The sequence below is a fragment of the Nansenia antarctica genome (assembly GCF_963989245.1).
Source record: "Nansenia antarctica genome assembly, chromosome: 2".
NCBI classification, from domain to species: domain Eukaryota; kingdom Metazoa; phylum Chordata; class Actinopteri; order Argentiniformes; family Microstomatidae; genus Nansenia; species Nansenia antarctica.
The window spans coordinates 71,775,182-71,789,679 of NC_137675.1; the positions used below are offsets into that span (position 1 = coordinate 71,775,182).

The following is a 14,498-nucleotide window of genomic DNA, read 5'->3' on the forward strand; positions in this document are numbered from 1 at the left end:
TCAGCTGTGGTATCTTCTGACTGATTCGGTCTCTGATCAGACCGTAGATACTCTCCAAACAACCCACCCGCAGTATGAAGCTCAAATGAAAGAAAATAAACACTTCAGCATGTTAGCTTATGAGAGACATTTGTACTGCTTGTATTCTGCCAGGCGAACAATGTCACACCTCACCTCTCCTTGTCTGAGCCTCCACATTGCCCGACGGAAAAACTCCTGCCAAGAGCGTGCGTTACGGGAGAGGTGTGTAAACATGACAATACTGCACCAGTTGGATAAGTCTGAGACAGTTCAGCACCCCAGAACCCGGTGTTCCCTCTGCATAGGCTACTTACCTTTTAGACAGTTGAACTGAAATTAATTGGACTGATGTATTAAAATCCAGCATATTCTTTATCCAGCATATTCTTCCAACATGAATGCTAATATAGTACCCTCCATAGTAACACTCCCTCCCACAAATGTAATTTAGCACTTAAAAAAATCCACAAAATGGAGCTGCAAAGATGGATGGAATTACATATGAGATATAACTTAGTAGAGAACCATGTTCAATTTGTACAGAGAGAAAGAGAGAGAGAGAGAGAGAGAGAGAGAGAGAGAGAGAGAGAGAGAGAGAGAGAGAGAGAGAGGGGAGAGAGGGGGAGAGAGTGAGAGAGAGAGGGAGAGAAATAGACATCAGATGGCACACATGTACATTAAAGCAACAATGCAGTCCAGCATCAGCAACAGTATCATCAGAGAGAGAGAGAGAGAGAGAGAGAGAGAGAGAGAGAGAGAGAGAGAGAGAGAGAGAGAAAGAGAGAGAGAGAGAAACTGTATCCAAGAGAAACCGGTGCATGCAATTTCAGACAGTTCATAACTGTTATGGTACAATGTTGGCAGTAGACCAGTAGACTGATGAATGGCACATGTTTACAGATGTCCTGTACATAGATGAGACCCCCTTCCTGTTCTGTTAGTGTTGGAGATGTCTGTGTGTGGACATCCAGGTCCGCTCCATACGTACTGTAGGTCTGCTGTAGGATGGATCCAGGGGATGAGGGGAGGGGAGGGGAGGGGAGCCGAGGGGGAGGCTGCCTTCCTCCTGCAGTAACAGTATAGTAACAGTAAAGGAGAGAGCCAATAGGTCCAAGCCATAGTTCCTTCATCTCCATTGTGCTACAGGCAAGCAGGGGTGCAAGCAGACTGGTGTGACAGTGTCCAGGCCCAGCAGCAGTAGTCCTCTGATCAGCCACCCCTCTCCTGTCACATGTCCTCCCCTCTCAGGTCGCTCTCCTGCCTGGGTAGAAGGGCTGCTCAGTGGCAGCGTCCCGTGGTGGTGAACACGCAGAGCGCTCTGGGTGTTTGAGTGTGTGGGTGGAGGGGGGTCTGGGGGCTCAGCAGGCGATCTCCTCCAGTGTGCCCAGGGTGGTCTGCAGGGGGACACTCACCGTGTGGCTGATGGCCTCTGAGTGGTTCCCCACAGGGTCACAGGAACTCTGGAACAGGTGAGACACATGGAGGTTTTGATACAGTACAACCAGGGGAGGCTGGTGGAGGTAAACATCTAACGACAGGCTCCTTTTAATGACTATGCATTACACCATAATGTATTTTTCTGTTTGAGAGTGCTGGCTGCATTATTTACTTATTGGATCAACCCTGGGCTATACCGCTCACAAAGACACTTTAATCAAAACCGAACGTTATATTGAACCGAGAGTATATTTCCTTACCACGTCCTCTCCATGACTCTCCTCCTCCTCATCTCTGCTCAGGAGATCCAGCAGTCTGTCCTTCACCACCTGACACCAGCACACACAATTTATGTCTCAACATCTATCATAGTATCCAGTAGGCTGTCATAGTAACCAGACACTCTACTGTAGTAATCTTGTTCATAAATTATAGTTGTAAATATTCTAGGAGCAATTCAGTTTATTGCTTATGTAATTATGTTATAATTGCAGTCATAAACGTCACCTTGACTATTATTTCAGTGGAAGTCATAAAAAAAAAAGCCCTAGCTCCTTCTGTCAGCGACAAAACAGCCTCCACCCCACCTCCATCCCTCCCCTCCCAACCCAGACCAGCTATTAAAGATGCGAAAGGCTCTAAAAAGGTTTTTTCATCTGTATTTCCAAAGCCCTACGGGCAGTGAATGAGGTTTTGTGCTTGGCAGGGCTCCATGCAGACGACAGCAGAAAGAGAGGAACTGGCTTAATGAAAAAGTCTCAACATACAGCTCAATCACTCAGCCAGACGTTGGATGTATGGAAAGCTCTTTTATCTACAATATGTCTTATCTAATTTGTGAATATGAACTTGTGTATGTGTGGATGGCCGTGTGGGTCAGTGTGTGAGTGTGTGTGTGTGTGTGTGTGTGTGTGTGTGTGTGTGTGTGTGTGTGTGTGTGTGTGTCAATGGGTGAAAAGAAGAGGGATTGGAGAGAGTTTACTGTATGGTTAACCTCGTAAGCATAGTCAAACAGCTCCAGTATGGTGAGGATACTGGCTCCAATGAACAGCCCCATCTGACCACCAATATCACCTAGAAGACCAAGGAGAGAGTTAGACATAGAAAGACAGAAAAAAAAGATAGATTGCAGCAATAGCTAGATAAGTAAACATACCCAGTAAGCCTGCCACTTCATAGGCTTTCTTCTGCTCTATAGTTTCATAGTTCAAGGCCTCAAAGAACACGTCCAAGACCAGGATGTTATCACTGAGAGAGAGACAGATCAGATCAGAATTAAAGGGAGGTAAAGCGACTATCAAGTTATTATGAGATCATCCCTCCTAGTATTTACTAACATCATCTACTGTATCAGTCACTCACCTGGTGAGTCAATCAATTGTTCTATTGTACAATCCATCTGTCCTTTTTCTGTTTAAATCTCTGTCTATGATAAACAGGGCATATGCCTTTCTGGTGGCAGAAATCAGGAGGACAGGCTCATTGTAATGCATGGAATGAAATGATTCCATTCCATACATTACAAAAAGGACCATCCTACGATTTCTGCCCCGACCCAGCCTCCCATGCTCTCTAAATGATCAAATGCAATGGCTTATCATTGATTGTCAGAACTACACTTATTGTAATAAATAAATCATGATGATCAATAAATCATGATGCACATTATAGCAACATTAGTACAGTTTCATTTTATTACAGTACTTTGTAATGTTTATATGGCTGCCTTCACTTGAAAGCATAATGTGTTTATTGTAATCAACACTCCATTAGTATGTAGCTGATTTCTGAAGACACACTATATTTCCATGTAATTGTTTAATTACAATTGATTATTGGCATTAAGTGCATCTGTACCATAACTTCACTTCCCAGCTGTACAACACTAACTACTATTAACGAGACAAGCTGCAGATACTATATTACCTATCCATACCAATCCTCTTATCTTAGTAGGTGAAATGACTCACAATGTAAACAAATAAAATAACATTAAAATTCATTGAAAATATGAATACAACAAAGAAATGATGCTGCTAACATCCAGTACATTAAGGCTGGGTTGCACCAACGTGGTTTAACTTTTAAACTGGATTAAATCAAGGTTTATCTACTAATCCTGTTGCACCAAACAATCTTAAACCTAGTTTACATTTAATCCTGGTTTAAATCTAAATCTCTGGTAATCCAGGTTTAAACCTAGATTAAATTAAAATCTATTGCACCAGTAATTTTAAACGTAGTTTAAACCTGGATTAAACCAATTGTATTTAAACCACTCCTGGAGGAGGTTTATTTCTTGCAGGAAAATTCAAGACAGATTGAATTTTATTACATTTACATTTTCATAATAATTGTATAGTGATATCATTTTAGAGTGATGTAATAAGTGAATAATTCAATAGTGAGTTTTCCCAACGGTATAGCTTTACAAAATACAGTTTCTTGTCATATACCTCAATGTAAAGGTTGGGCCGGCTATCAAGCATGGAAGTGAGAGGATCTCTCAAATGCCCTGCCAGATCTGGGGGGGTGCATGTTTACTATTTACATGGATTGTACAGTATTTAGAACCATCTTTAGGATTCTTAATAGGACTGGTTGTTAAAATCCCTAAATATTCAGCACAACAATTGAGTGGAGTTGGAGATGTCCTCTTGGGTGGAGTGGAATTTGGCAATGATCACCTGGTGCCACCAGTACGACACATCTTCAGTTGTGGTCCCCGACCTCATTGGGTGTTTCGGCCAGTTATCACAAGATACCCTCTGCCGAGGTTGGCCCACCACAGGCTGATCAGGCCTGGGTGTGTGTCGCACGGTGGCACCACGTGGTCATTTGGGAGCCCATGTTGGGTCCCTACGTTTCAGCCACAGCCAGTGACTGCTCCGTTCTGCTGCAGTGGACAGTTCTCTGATTGCCTTCCGTTGGGCCTGTCCTCTGATCCCTACTGCCCTCAGGAGCCTTGTGGTGGAGCTGGCTACAAAGCCTCTGCAGCCCACCTCCACTGGCCAAACCTTCACGTTCCAGCCCCGCCCCTCTGCTTCGACTGCTAAGTTGGCATACCGCAGCCTCTTCCGTTCGAATGCCTCATCGATGGCCTCCTCCCATGGGACCGTCAGTTCTACGATGAAGACACGCCGGCAGGACTTGGACCAGAGGACTAGGTCTGGGCGCAGGTTGGTCGCTGCAATTTCGGGCGGGAAGGTGAGCCTCTGGCTGAGGTCTACCCGCATTTCCCAATCCCGGGCTGCGTTCAGTGGGCCTGAGTCTGGAGGTGATGGCTTGGTCCTCTGTTTCTCCCCTTCCCGGATGAAGGTTGTTTTCCGTGGAAAGGTAGTCTGGGCTTTTAGAGGCATGGCGTTGGTGGTTACCCTCTTGTGCTCAAGTTCGGCAGCCAAGCACTTTAGCACTTGGTTGTGGCGCCAGGTGTATCTTCCTTGAGTTAGACTGGTCTTGCAACCCACCAAGATGTGTTTGAGGCTTGCTGGGGCTGCACACTGGAGACAGGCTGGGTCCTCTCCATACCAGAGATGTAGGTTGGTAGGAGAGGGCAGGACATCATATGTGGCTCTGATGATGAAACTTAGCCTATTAGACTCCATGCTCCACAGCTCGTTCCACGTGATTTTCCTCCTCTCCACGCTCTCCCACTTCATCCAGCGGCCTTGCTGGGCTTGGGAGACTGCCTTGGCGCACCTGGCTGCTTCCTCCTGGTGGCGCACCTCCTCAACCACCATCTTCCGCCGTTCGGTTGGAGTAGCCTTTTGCCATGTGGGTGTTGTTGTTTCCAAGCCAAGGCCCCCTCTGCCATGTTGGACATGCCCCACTATATCCCGGTGAGGGCGGTCTTTGCCACCGCAACTGCTGCAGATGGCTTCCATTTCCTCCCCGTTGCTAGGTTTGGAGCAGCACCTCTGACGAATGGATCCCGGGATTCTGTGAGAGTCATTTCCAGCCTTGATTTGGCACATTTGTACTCCTCCACCAGGCTTGAGATTGGTAGGGAGAGGGCTCCGTTGCCATACAGGCCTATGCTGCTAAGGCCTCTCGGCAGTCCAAGCCACTTCCTCACTTGTGCATTCACCAGTCTCTCCAGCCGGTTGGCATGGGATAGTGTGACCTCGTAGATGGAAATTGGCCACATGAGACGGGGCAGCAGTCCAAACTGAAAGCACCACAGTTTCAGCTTCCCAGGGAGAGCAGTGTTGTTGATCTGCTTGAGGCCACTGATTGTATCCTGCTTGAGTTTTTCCACCTGCTTCGAGTCTTTGAGTTCTGCGCTATACCAGCGGCCAAGGCTTTTGATGGGCTTCTCCAGAACTGTTGGTATTGGCTCGTTGTTGACGTGGAACCTCTCATTGGCGAGCTTGCCTTTGACAATGGAGATACTGCGGGACTTACTGGGTTTAATCTCCATTCGTGCCCATTTGATGTTTCCCTGGAGTTTATCCAGCAGGCGTTTGGTGCATGCGTTTGTTGTTGTTATTGTCGTCATGTCATCCATGTACGCCCTGATTGGTGGAAGACGCAGCCCGCTCTTCAACCGTTCCCCTCCAACAACCCATCGGGATGCTCGAATAATGAGCTCCATTGCCATGGTAAACGCCAGTGGAGAGATGGTGCAGCCCGCCATTATGCCTATCTCGAGGTGCTGCCAAGCAGTTGTACTGGCTTGTGCTGTAACACAGAACTGGAGGTCCTGGAAGTAGGCTTTGACCAGCCTTGTGATGCCCTCTGGGACTTGGAAGAAGTTGAACGCTGTCCACAAAATCTCATGAGGCACTGACCCGAAGGCATTGGCAAGATCTAAGAAAACCACATGCAGGTCTTTCTTCTCCTTCTTGGCCGTTTGTATCTGGTGCCAGATGACATTTGTGTGTTCCAGGCATCCTGAGAATCCACTTATCCCTGCCTTCTGCACTGAGGTGTCGACAAAGTTGTTCTTCTGCAAGAATACTGAGAGCCTCTGCGCCACAACACTGAAGAAAATCTTTCCTTCCACGTTCAGTAGACTGATCTGGCGGAACTGGTCGATGGTTGAGGAATTCTTCTCTTTGGGAATCAGGATCCCTCCTGCCCTTCGCCATGCCTTTGGTATGATTCCCTTTTCCCATGCCACTTTCATTAGCTTCCAGAGGTACTTCAAGACGCCTGGACTGTTCTTATATAGCCTGTATGGAACGCCGTTGGGCCCAGGGGCTGAGGCTGTTCTTGCCCGTTTTACTGTGCTCTCAACTTCACTCCATGTAGGGGGCCTTGTTTCCATCTGGTGCTCAGGTGGTTGGATTGGTGGCATGTCATCCGGAATGCTGGCTGGCACATGCCTCTGGTTGTCAGAGTAGGTCTTCCTCAGGTGCTCCTCTAGTTCCCTTATGGGTACTTTGAGGGTCCCCGTTTTCTCCTTGACAAAGAGGTCTTTGACGAACTTGTAGGGATCTCTGTAGAAGGCAGTCCTCGTTCGCTCTTTCTTCTTGTGTTGCTTTCTCAAGCATTCTGCTCTTTGCAGTGTTGCAAGACGCTGCTTGATGTCGGCCTGTAGTGCCTCAAGTCCTTTCCTTTCCACTTCTGTGGCCTTCTTCCACTGTTTTCTCAGGCACCTTCTTTCTTTCACAAGTCTTTCAATCTCTTGTTGTCTCCTGGACTTGAGATGGGCTGATGGTTCCTTCTGTGTCCCATGGTTCTTACTTTTCACCCCAAATCTCTCTGCTCCATAGCTGTAAATGATCTCTCCAATCTTGTCCAGTTTTCTTTCCACGCCCCCTTTCAGACCTTCTAGAAGATGGACAAGGTCTGTGTCTGTGTTTTCCCACTCCTTTTTCTGGCAGGCATTAGGCCACAAGATTTGAGGCTTTCGTCCATTCATCTTCCTCTCTACTGCTGTCTGTAGCTGGATAGGCTCTGGACTCATGTCCGTTGATGGATCTGTGCTTGGTTGAGCTTCGTCTGGGGTTCTGATACCCTGTGGACTGTGGTGAATATCCTGCCACTGGGCTTCACTCGACTGATTTGCCCTACCTCTGAGGAAGTAGTGGTCAATGCGAGGCACCTCGCTAAGCTCTCTTAGGCACTTTTTCCTGCCCTGGTGGATCTTGAGACCCTTCTCTGATGTTATCTTTTTCCAGCCACAGATGCAGCTTTGTAGCTTGTGTCCTGCCAGTGTTGTTACTCCGTCAACTACCGTGCTGATCATTTGATTCGTTGTCATTTCCGTTCCAGGGTCTGTTACCGTGTGATCCGCCGATGAGTCATCTTCCGCCCCCGCTCTCGCAGACTCTAGGGGTGTTTTTCCTTTTGAATTTTTCGTAGCCATAGTTGGGTGGAACCAAGTCACTGTGTAGTGAAAGGCTCCTGCCAACACGGGTAGCTAACCCATGCCAGCCCCGTTGGGGTCTGTTCCCTCCTGTCAGCTGTCTCTTCAGGCCGTCACCAGGTCTTTCCCAGGTTGTCAGCTGCCCTTTCGCAGCGGTCACTGGTTTTGACACCAGACATCAGGATTCTTAATAGGACTGGTTGTTAAAATCCCTAAATATTCAGCACAACAATTATTTAAACCAATATAGAATAATGAATATGAATACACCAACCAAAGAATGTGATTGATTTAGCTGTTCATTTTTATTTTTTTAAATTTTATTTAACCTTTATTTATACAGGTAAGAAACACATTGAGCCCCAAGGGCTCATTTTCAAGTGTGACCTGTTCAGGCATACAACATCCACCACAAACAAATACAATACAAACCTGGCCTACATAGTCTAAAAACTAAACTAAAAACGACATTGTCTAAAACTAAAACTAGTCTAAAATAGTCTAAGATAAACTAAACTTTCCGTCAGTATAGACTAAAACTAAACTAAAACTACACAGTCTAAAACAAAAACTAGTCTAAAACAGTCTAAGATAATCTAAAACTAAGCTAAAACTACAAACACCTAAAACTAGACAGTTAAAGATCTAGGGACAGGGAGGGGTCAGTAATGGGCAAAAGGGAGGGTCAACTTAATAGCAAGAACAGATCATGGACTTGCACTGTATGCCTCTCAGCAAGAGCTTGAAACTGGAGAGAGGGATCAGCTGAGACAGTTTCAGACTCTGCTGTAATGAATTCCAAGAGGAAGGGGCTGCAAATGAGAACGCCCTTTTGCCTTTCATGGTCCGGACCAAGGGTCTGATAGATATTTCAGATGCAATGTCCTGTCCTTTTTACACATACTCAGTATTGCCATTGTTGATACAGTTTGGCATGTTATATATACTTTTATTCTATATCCATCTCCCCTCAGGGGAGAACAGGGCGGGAGGGCACCTACGTGATGTACTTCTCAGACTTGTTGAACTTCTTCTCCAGGTAGCGTGCAGAGGTCTTACTGGGGATCTTGACCATGGACAGCTCCTTGTTGTAGCGGGTCATGTTACATGGAGTCCTGCAGATGCAGTTGCTGCTCTCCAGCACTGACAGCTTAGCTACAGAACACATGGAGAAGAGAACACATGGAGAGACAGGGTTTATGGGTGAGAGGGTGAGAGGGTGAGAGAGTGAGAGGGTGAGAGGGTGAGAGGGTGAGAGCGTCAAAGGAGAGAGGCAGAATGAGGCGATGAGCGAGGAAGAAGAACAGAAGGGATAAATGCTTGTCAGCTCTTTTTGATGGAGAGTCTGCCATACATTTTGTCTGCCATACTGCCAGTGGTACAAAGGGTTCTGTACCCTTGTTGCTCTTAGAGCGTTTAGCTCTTACTGTTTCTGACAGTCGGGGGTCAACAAGGCTACCATCTCCACTCTTAGTCTGAGGGCAACTGAGGGCGGGCATACGTATGCACAAGCACACACGCACGCACGCACGCACATGCGCACGCACGCGCACACACATGCACACGCATACAAACACACGCACACACACACACACGCACACACACACACACACACACACACACACACACACACACACACACAACTATACAAGTCAACATCACCGGCATGGGTGAAGACGACAGAATCCAAGAAACAACCACAATAAACAAACACAAACCACCGACCTCCATCTTAAGTATTCGCTATAAAACTCAAGTCCTATAAACCCTAAATAGTTTATTCTCTAGTTTATATCAGTGGTCCTCTGTGACCCAGGTAGAGCATTGTGCTAACAATGCTTAGGTTGTGGGTTCGATTCCTGCTGGGACCATACAGAAAAATGTATGCACTCACTGCAATGTAAGTTGCTTTGGATAAAGCAAAGCTAAATGGCATATATTATTATATTATACCAGTAGACATTCAGTGGTAAACAATGGTAGGTTGACCCGGGAGACCTGAGGTACTGTACTAATTGTCTGGCAGAAATCACATGTTGAACCCACTGTGAGACTCAGATCATTCAGTTGTTCAAAGTGTGTGTTCGTACAGTCCTGTAGGTCAAACCATCACTGACATTATCACCAGCTCTGCTCAGCAACAACTAGCTCTACAGGGCATTATAGCTCTTGACGCTTCTAACAAAAAAACACACCATGATGTTTCCAGCCATATCCCCAGCAGGTTTAAAAATGCACCTAATCAGTCGGCCTCTATCCAAATCCTATCCCTCTGACAATAACCATGGTCCTCCTGACTCATATTCTCAACACATCCGACCCTGCTGGGTTCTCTGAATGCATGAAAATCTGATCTTATAAACCTTATCTACCATTGACTATGACAATGCTGTGGCGGCAAGGTGGGCTGGCCAGTGCTCTGTGCTCAGGGCAGAGTTTCCTCCTGGCATACTAATAGGCTGCAAAGCCTAGCGGTCACGTAATTGCAGCAGGAAATTCAATAGGCATCTGAGTCGACTTTCATTTTCATTCAAATAAGGGGTTATTGGATCCGGGTAGCAGTGTGCATTCATATCCCTGATTTACTCGCCCTCCTTCCCTCCCTCTCTGCCACGTCTCTATCGAAAACAGTTCAAATCACCATATTTATTTCCTATTTCACAGGTAATTAAGGGACATGGTGTCTAAGGTCCAAAGACTCTTAATAACTGTCTAACATTGTCTGTTTCAGTTTGTTGTAATTGGACACAGACAGGAGAACATCCGCCTTTTCATTGTGTTACTTAGATCCAAAATGTCTGATAAAATCATGTTTTTTTCATTTTCTCTATACAACCACATCTGTAAAAAAGATTATACCGGTGACATGATGGACAGATCTGTATGATAACATTCTTGACAAAGGAGGTAATCTCATGTAAATCTAAATAGCCATTACACAGACTGAGAGAGCATTTTATCCTCTCCCTGCGTGCAATTAGAAGCAGAGAAGATTACTAGTTTCCTCTATTGTAATCAAGTCGCAGGTTCTTCAGAGAGAACAGATGCAGCTGCTTCCCATTAAAATAACAGTTGGTTCCACATAAGTGTTTTTGTCTTCTTCTTTTTTTGTCTTCTTTGTCTACCTTTGGTGGGTATATCAAATTGTCCCTGAGTTGATTTGCATAGACTGATTCAAACCATTTGTGTTTGGATTGTGTAAGCCCCACCATTTTAAATTCAACCAATTTAGGTGGGAGAGGAAGAAAGTCTGGACTGAATATCATCGCTCTCTGAAATCCCCCTGCTTCATATACATTGGCTTCAAATCCTTGTTAGATCCACATCCACTAATTCCAGAGAGACTAAGCCAAAGTATGTCTGTGTCTGTCAACCCATAGGTAACAGTGCAGTAGGGGTGGGAGTGAGAGAATGCATCTGCTAAATTCTGTCAGGAGAGTATTAGAGAACCTTAGCCTCACGAAAAACCTCATACGCTTTTCAATAAAGCTGATTTTGAGAAATTCAGAAGGCCAGGTCTCATCTGACTTTCATGAGCCCCTTCAGTATGAGGCTGTGGCAAGTATTAGGTTAAGTTAATCATTTTAAACTATCTCATAACTAACTAACATCATTTAGTAAGTGAGAACAAAAATGTATATTCCAAAATCGTCAATATTCTTATGTCTGAATAGTGACACACACTGGTATCTGCTCTTACCAATGGCAGGCTCTGCACAGTCTTTATACTGCTCAGGGGTGCAGAACGGAGAATCACCTATGAAGAGAGGAGAGAGATAATTCAGAATCAGATATTATTGGAGATTAGTTTTAAAAATTAAGCCCCTCTGAATTACTTATGAGCAGAAAAACAAACGGCAAACAGCTCTGGAAACGGTCAAGGTGAGCCAGTAGGTAAACAGCTGATAGACAACCCACACCACAAACCTTGAGCCTTTTAAATCCATACCAGATACCACATTAATTTTACATTAAGCTAAGCTGCTGTAACTTCTCAGAAATAATATCAAACGTTCCTGTTGGCGGATCAGATGAAATAGACTACCTATTAGCCAAAGTAGTATGTCTACCCACAATGTTTGGTTTTGTGGTGAAGGTTGAAGAGACAGAGATGTTGCTGTCTGCTTACCAGGCATGTGCACCATTCTACAGTTGCAGTTTTCCACAATGTAGCGTGTCTCACAGTCGATCCTGCAGGCTGTCACACTGTACACCTGGAAGAAGCCAGAGGCCAGGGCCTTGGACTCACACTCACCCCAGGGAGGAGGCAGGTAGGTCAGCTACAACAAAGGAGACATGGGGGGTACAGGTGGGTGTGTCTAGAGACAGAAAGAGAGACCATGCTAGTTGTACACACTTGGTCCCTTTAAGAGAAGAGAAGAGAAAGAGAAATCGGACCTTGATGGTCTTTTAATGGCCACACACGGCAGTTTACACTCTGATCACACACATGCAAGTTTTTTAGGTGAACACACACACAAACACAAGCACATGCACTATCTTCGGCGGGTCGCCAGGTGGAAATTGTCCTCTGCCTTTGTAACCCATCCGGGCTGCCATTCCTCCACTGGCAGCCAGGGGCAGCGGTCGCCCTTTTGGCGCGGCTTGAACCGACGCCCGGCGCCCCGGGGACCAAGTAGCGTTCTTCACCATCGTGGTCAGGGACGGGTGATCACTTTGGCATGTCTTTCCATGTGGGGTGAAGGAGACCCCTAGTGGACATGGGGGGAACATGCCAACCCCAAGCCACATATATGTGCCACGGCAACCAGGCTTTCACCCTTTTTGGACTCCCATCCAGGTTACTAACCAGGCCCAGCCCTGCTTAGCTTCTGAGATCTGACGAGATCAGGCTTGACAAGGTGGTACGGCCGCACCAGCCAGTGTTTGTGAACTCCTAGTGGATCGCCAACATGATCATGCATATGTGATGCCCGCTGGTGAAACCACAAACCACCCGCTGAATCGAAGGGGTCGAAAAGTGAAAGTGAAACTTATTGTGTCAATAATATCTGATTTTCCATTTTTTTTCATAACACGCAATTTGACATTTTAAAGTACTCACTTGATATAATACACAACAGTTTAATGATCACTAAATACTTATAATTTGTGGATTGGATTCACTGTTCTTGTTTGCCATAAGCTACTGGTAAGTGATAATGGGCCGGTTTCACAGACAAGGCTTAAGCCTAATCCTAGACTAAAAAACATCTTCAATGGAGATTTTACATTGAGTGATTTAGTCCAGGACTAGGCTTAAGCCTTGTCTCTGAAACCGGCCAAATGACTTGTAAACATACTTTCGTTTTAGGACGTGTTCAAAAGCAAGGACTGTGTGTTAATCTAATTATGTGTAGTTATGTGTTTTTAGTCACATGACGATGTTCTCTCAGCATGTTAAAAACGCAGTTAGACGTTCGTAGCGATGTACCACTGTTAGCCGCTAGCTGTTAGCAGCGTTTGTAGCTGCAGTTTTATTAGTCACTTTTCTCCTATTCTGTCCCATTCCCATTCTTGAGGTGCACCAACATTCAAATACGCTTGTCGTCTCAAATTTATTTCCGATTTCAATGTATGACGCATGTATGACGCATCATCAACAAAGCTTACAATCTGTAGTTTCAGACTATGTATATATTTACTGAGGCAAATGGTTTATGATTTCACCAGCTGGTGTCACATATTGTATGTGAATGCTCAACATGAAGCCAAATCCCTCTGACGTGAACCGGCGGAAAGAGATGGAGGTTGAATTCAACATCGTGCTGTGAAAGCAAAGTGGACTGCGACCTCATCGCTGCTGAAGTCCACATTCAAACAGATGGTCAGCATGAATACAAAAATAAGTTATTTTACTTTGTTTGGAGTTGTGATTTGGAGACATCATTTGTAATTAAGAGACAACAGAAAGTGGCAGCAGAAGGGCCCAGCAGGGCCTTTGATACACAGAAGGCTCAAAGACAAAAGGACAGAGGATCTCGATAACAGAACGGGTTGAGTGGGACCGATCCACAGATACACCGGCTCTGGCCGTGAAAGATCGTCAACAGCAGAACAGGCTCCAAAAAATGCAAGGCTCCAAAGGCTCCCCTCCTAACCCCCATGGCTCTGTGGATGGGGACAGCAGCTGAGGAGAGAGGAGCACCAGGAGGAGTCGAGGGAGAGCACCATCTGCCTAGCAACATGGGCAGCCTGCTTAAGCCTTGCGCCCGGTGTCCATCACCCAACTCCCTCTGCTCCCCTTTTTCTCATTCACTTCCATTACAATACATCCTGGGAGATTCAGTGTCCCCAGCCAAAATCACTGTTTTTGGATTAAAGAGACTCTTGTTCTGCCAAGTCAGATTTGGCTCTGGTGTACATGGTAGCACAGACAACACTGGAGACAAGGCCCACCAATTAGGGAGAGATACTGTATCCATGGCCTAGATTATAGCAGTTTGTTGTTGTAAAATTTCACACCAAATCAGCTTCAAATTCGAAAAGCGCAATGTTGTTTGAAGCACCACCAATAACACCCCTGAAACGACTACGCCGATTCTGAAAACACTCTTCATTAATCTCCAATTCACAATTAAAATGTCTTCGCAAAAAAGGCCAGCAGTCAGTCCTATGGAACAGAGACTGAGAAGACAAAATCAATTTGGTTAAGCTTCTCTCAGCAGCCCATAACCTTTCAGATCACCTTCACACCTCAGCTAATCTTTGCTGATGTCCTCATTAG

General features: G+C 45.6%; 1 protein-coding gene across 1 annotated transcript in view; it reads right to left on the reverse strand.

Moving 5' to 3' along the window:
- Positions 1-1,379: 1,379 nt before the first annotated feature.
- asic2 (acid-sensing (proton-gated) ion channel 2) overlaps positions 1,380-14,498 on the reverse strand; it is a gene marked incomplete at both ends in the record, with an annotated part of 282,422 nt that continues 269,303 nt past the window's right edge. The window contains 7 exons of the mRNA XM_080524113.1: positions 1,380-1,481; positions 1,719-1,787; positions 2,453-2,532; positions 2,615-2,706; positions 8,773-8,926; positions 11,472-11,528; positions 11,901-12,051. Of these exons, the coding sequence (XP_080380239.1) occupies positions 1,380-1,481; positions 1,719-1,787; positions 2,453-2,532; positions 2,615-2,706; positions 8,773-8,926; positions 11,472-11,528; positions 11,901-12,051 (705 nt within the window). The remainder of the gene's footprint in view (positions 1,482-1,718; positions 1,788-2,452; positions 2,533-2,614; positions 2,707-8,772; positions 8,927-11,471; positions 11,529-11,900; positions 12,052-14,498) is intronic.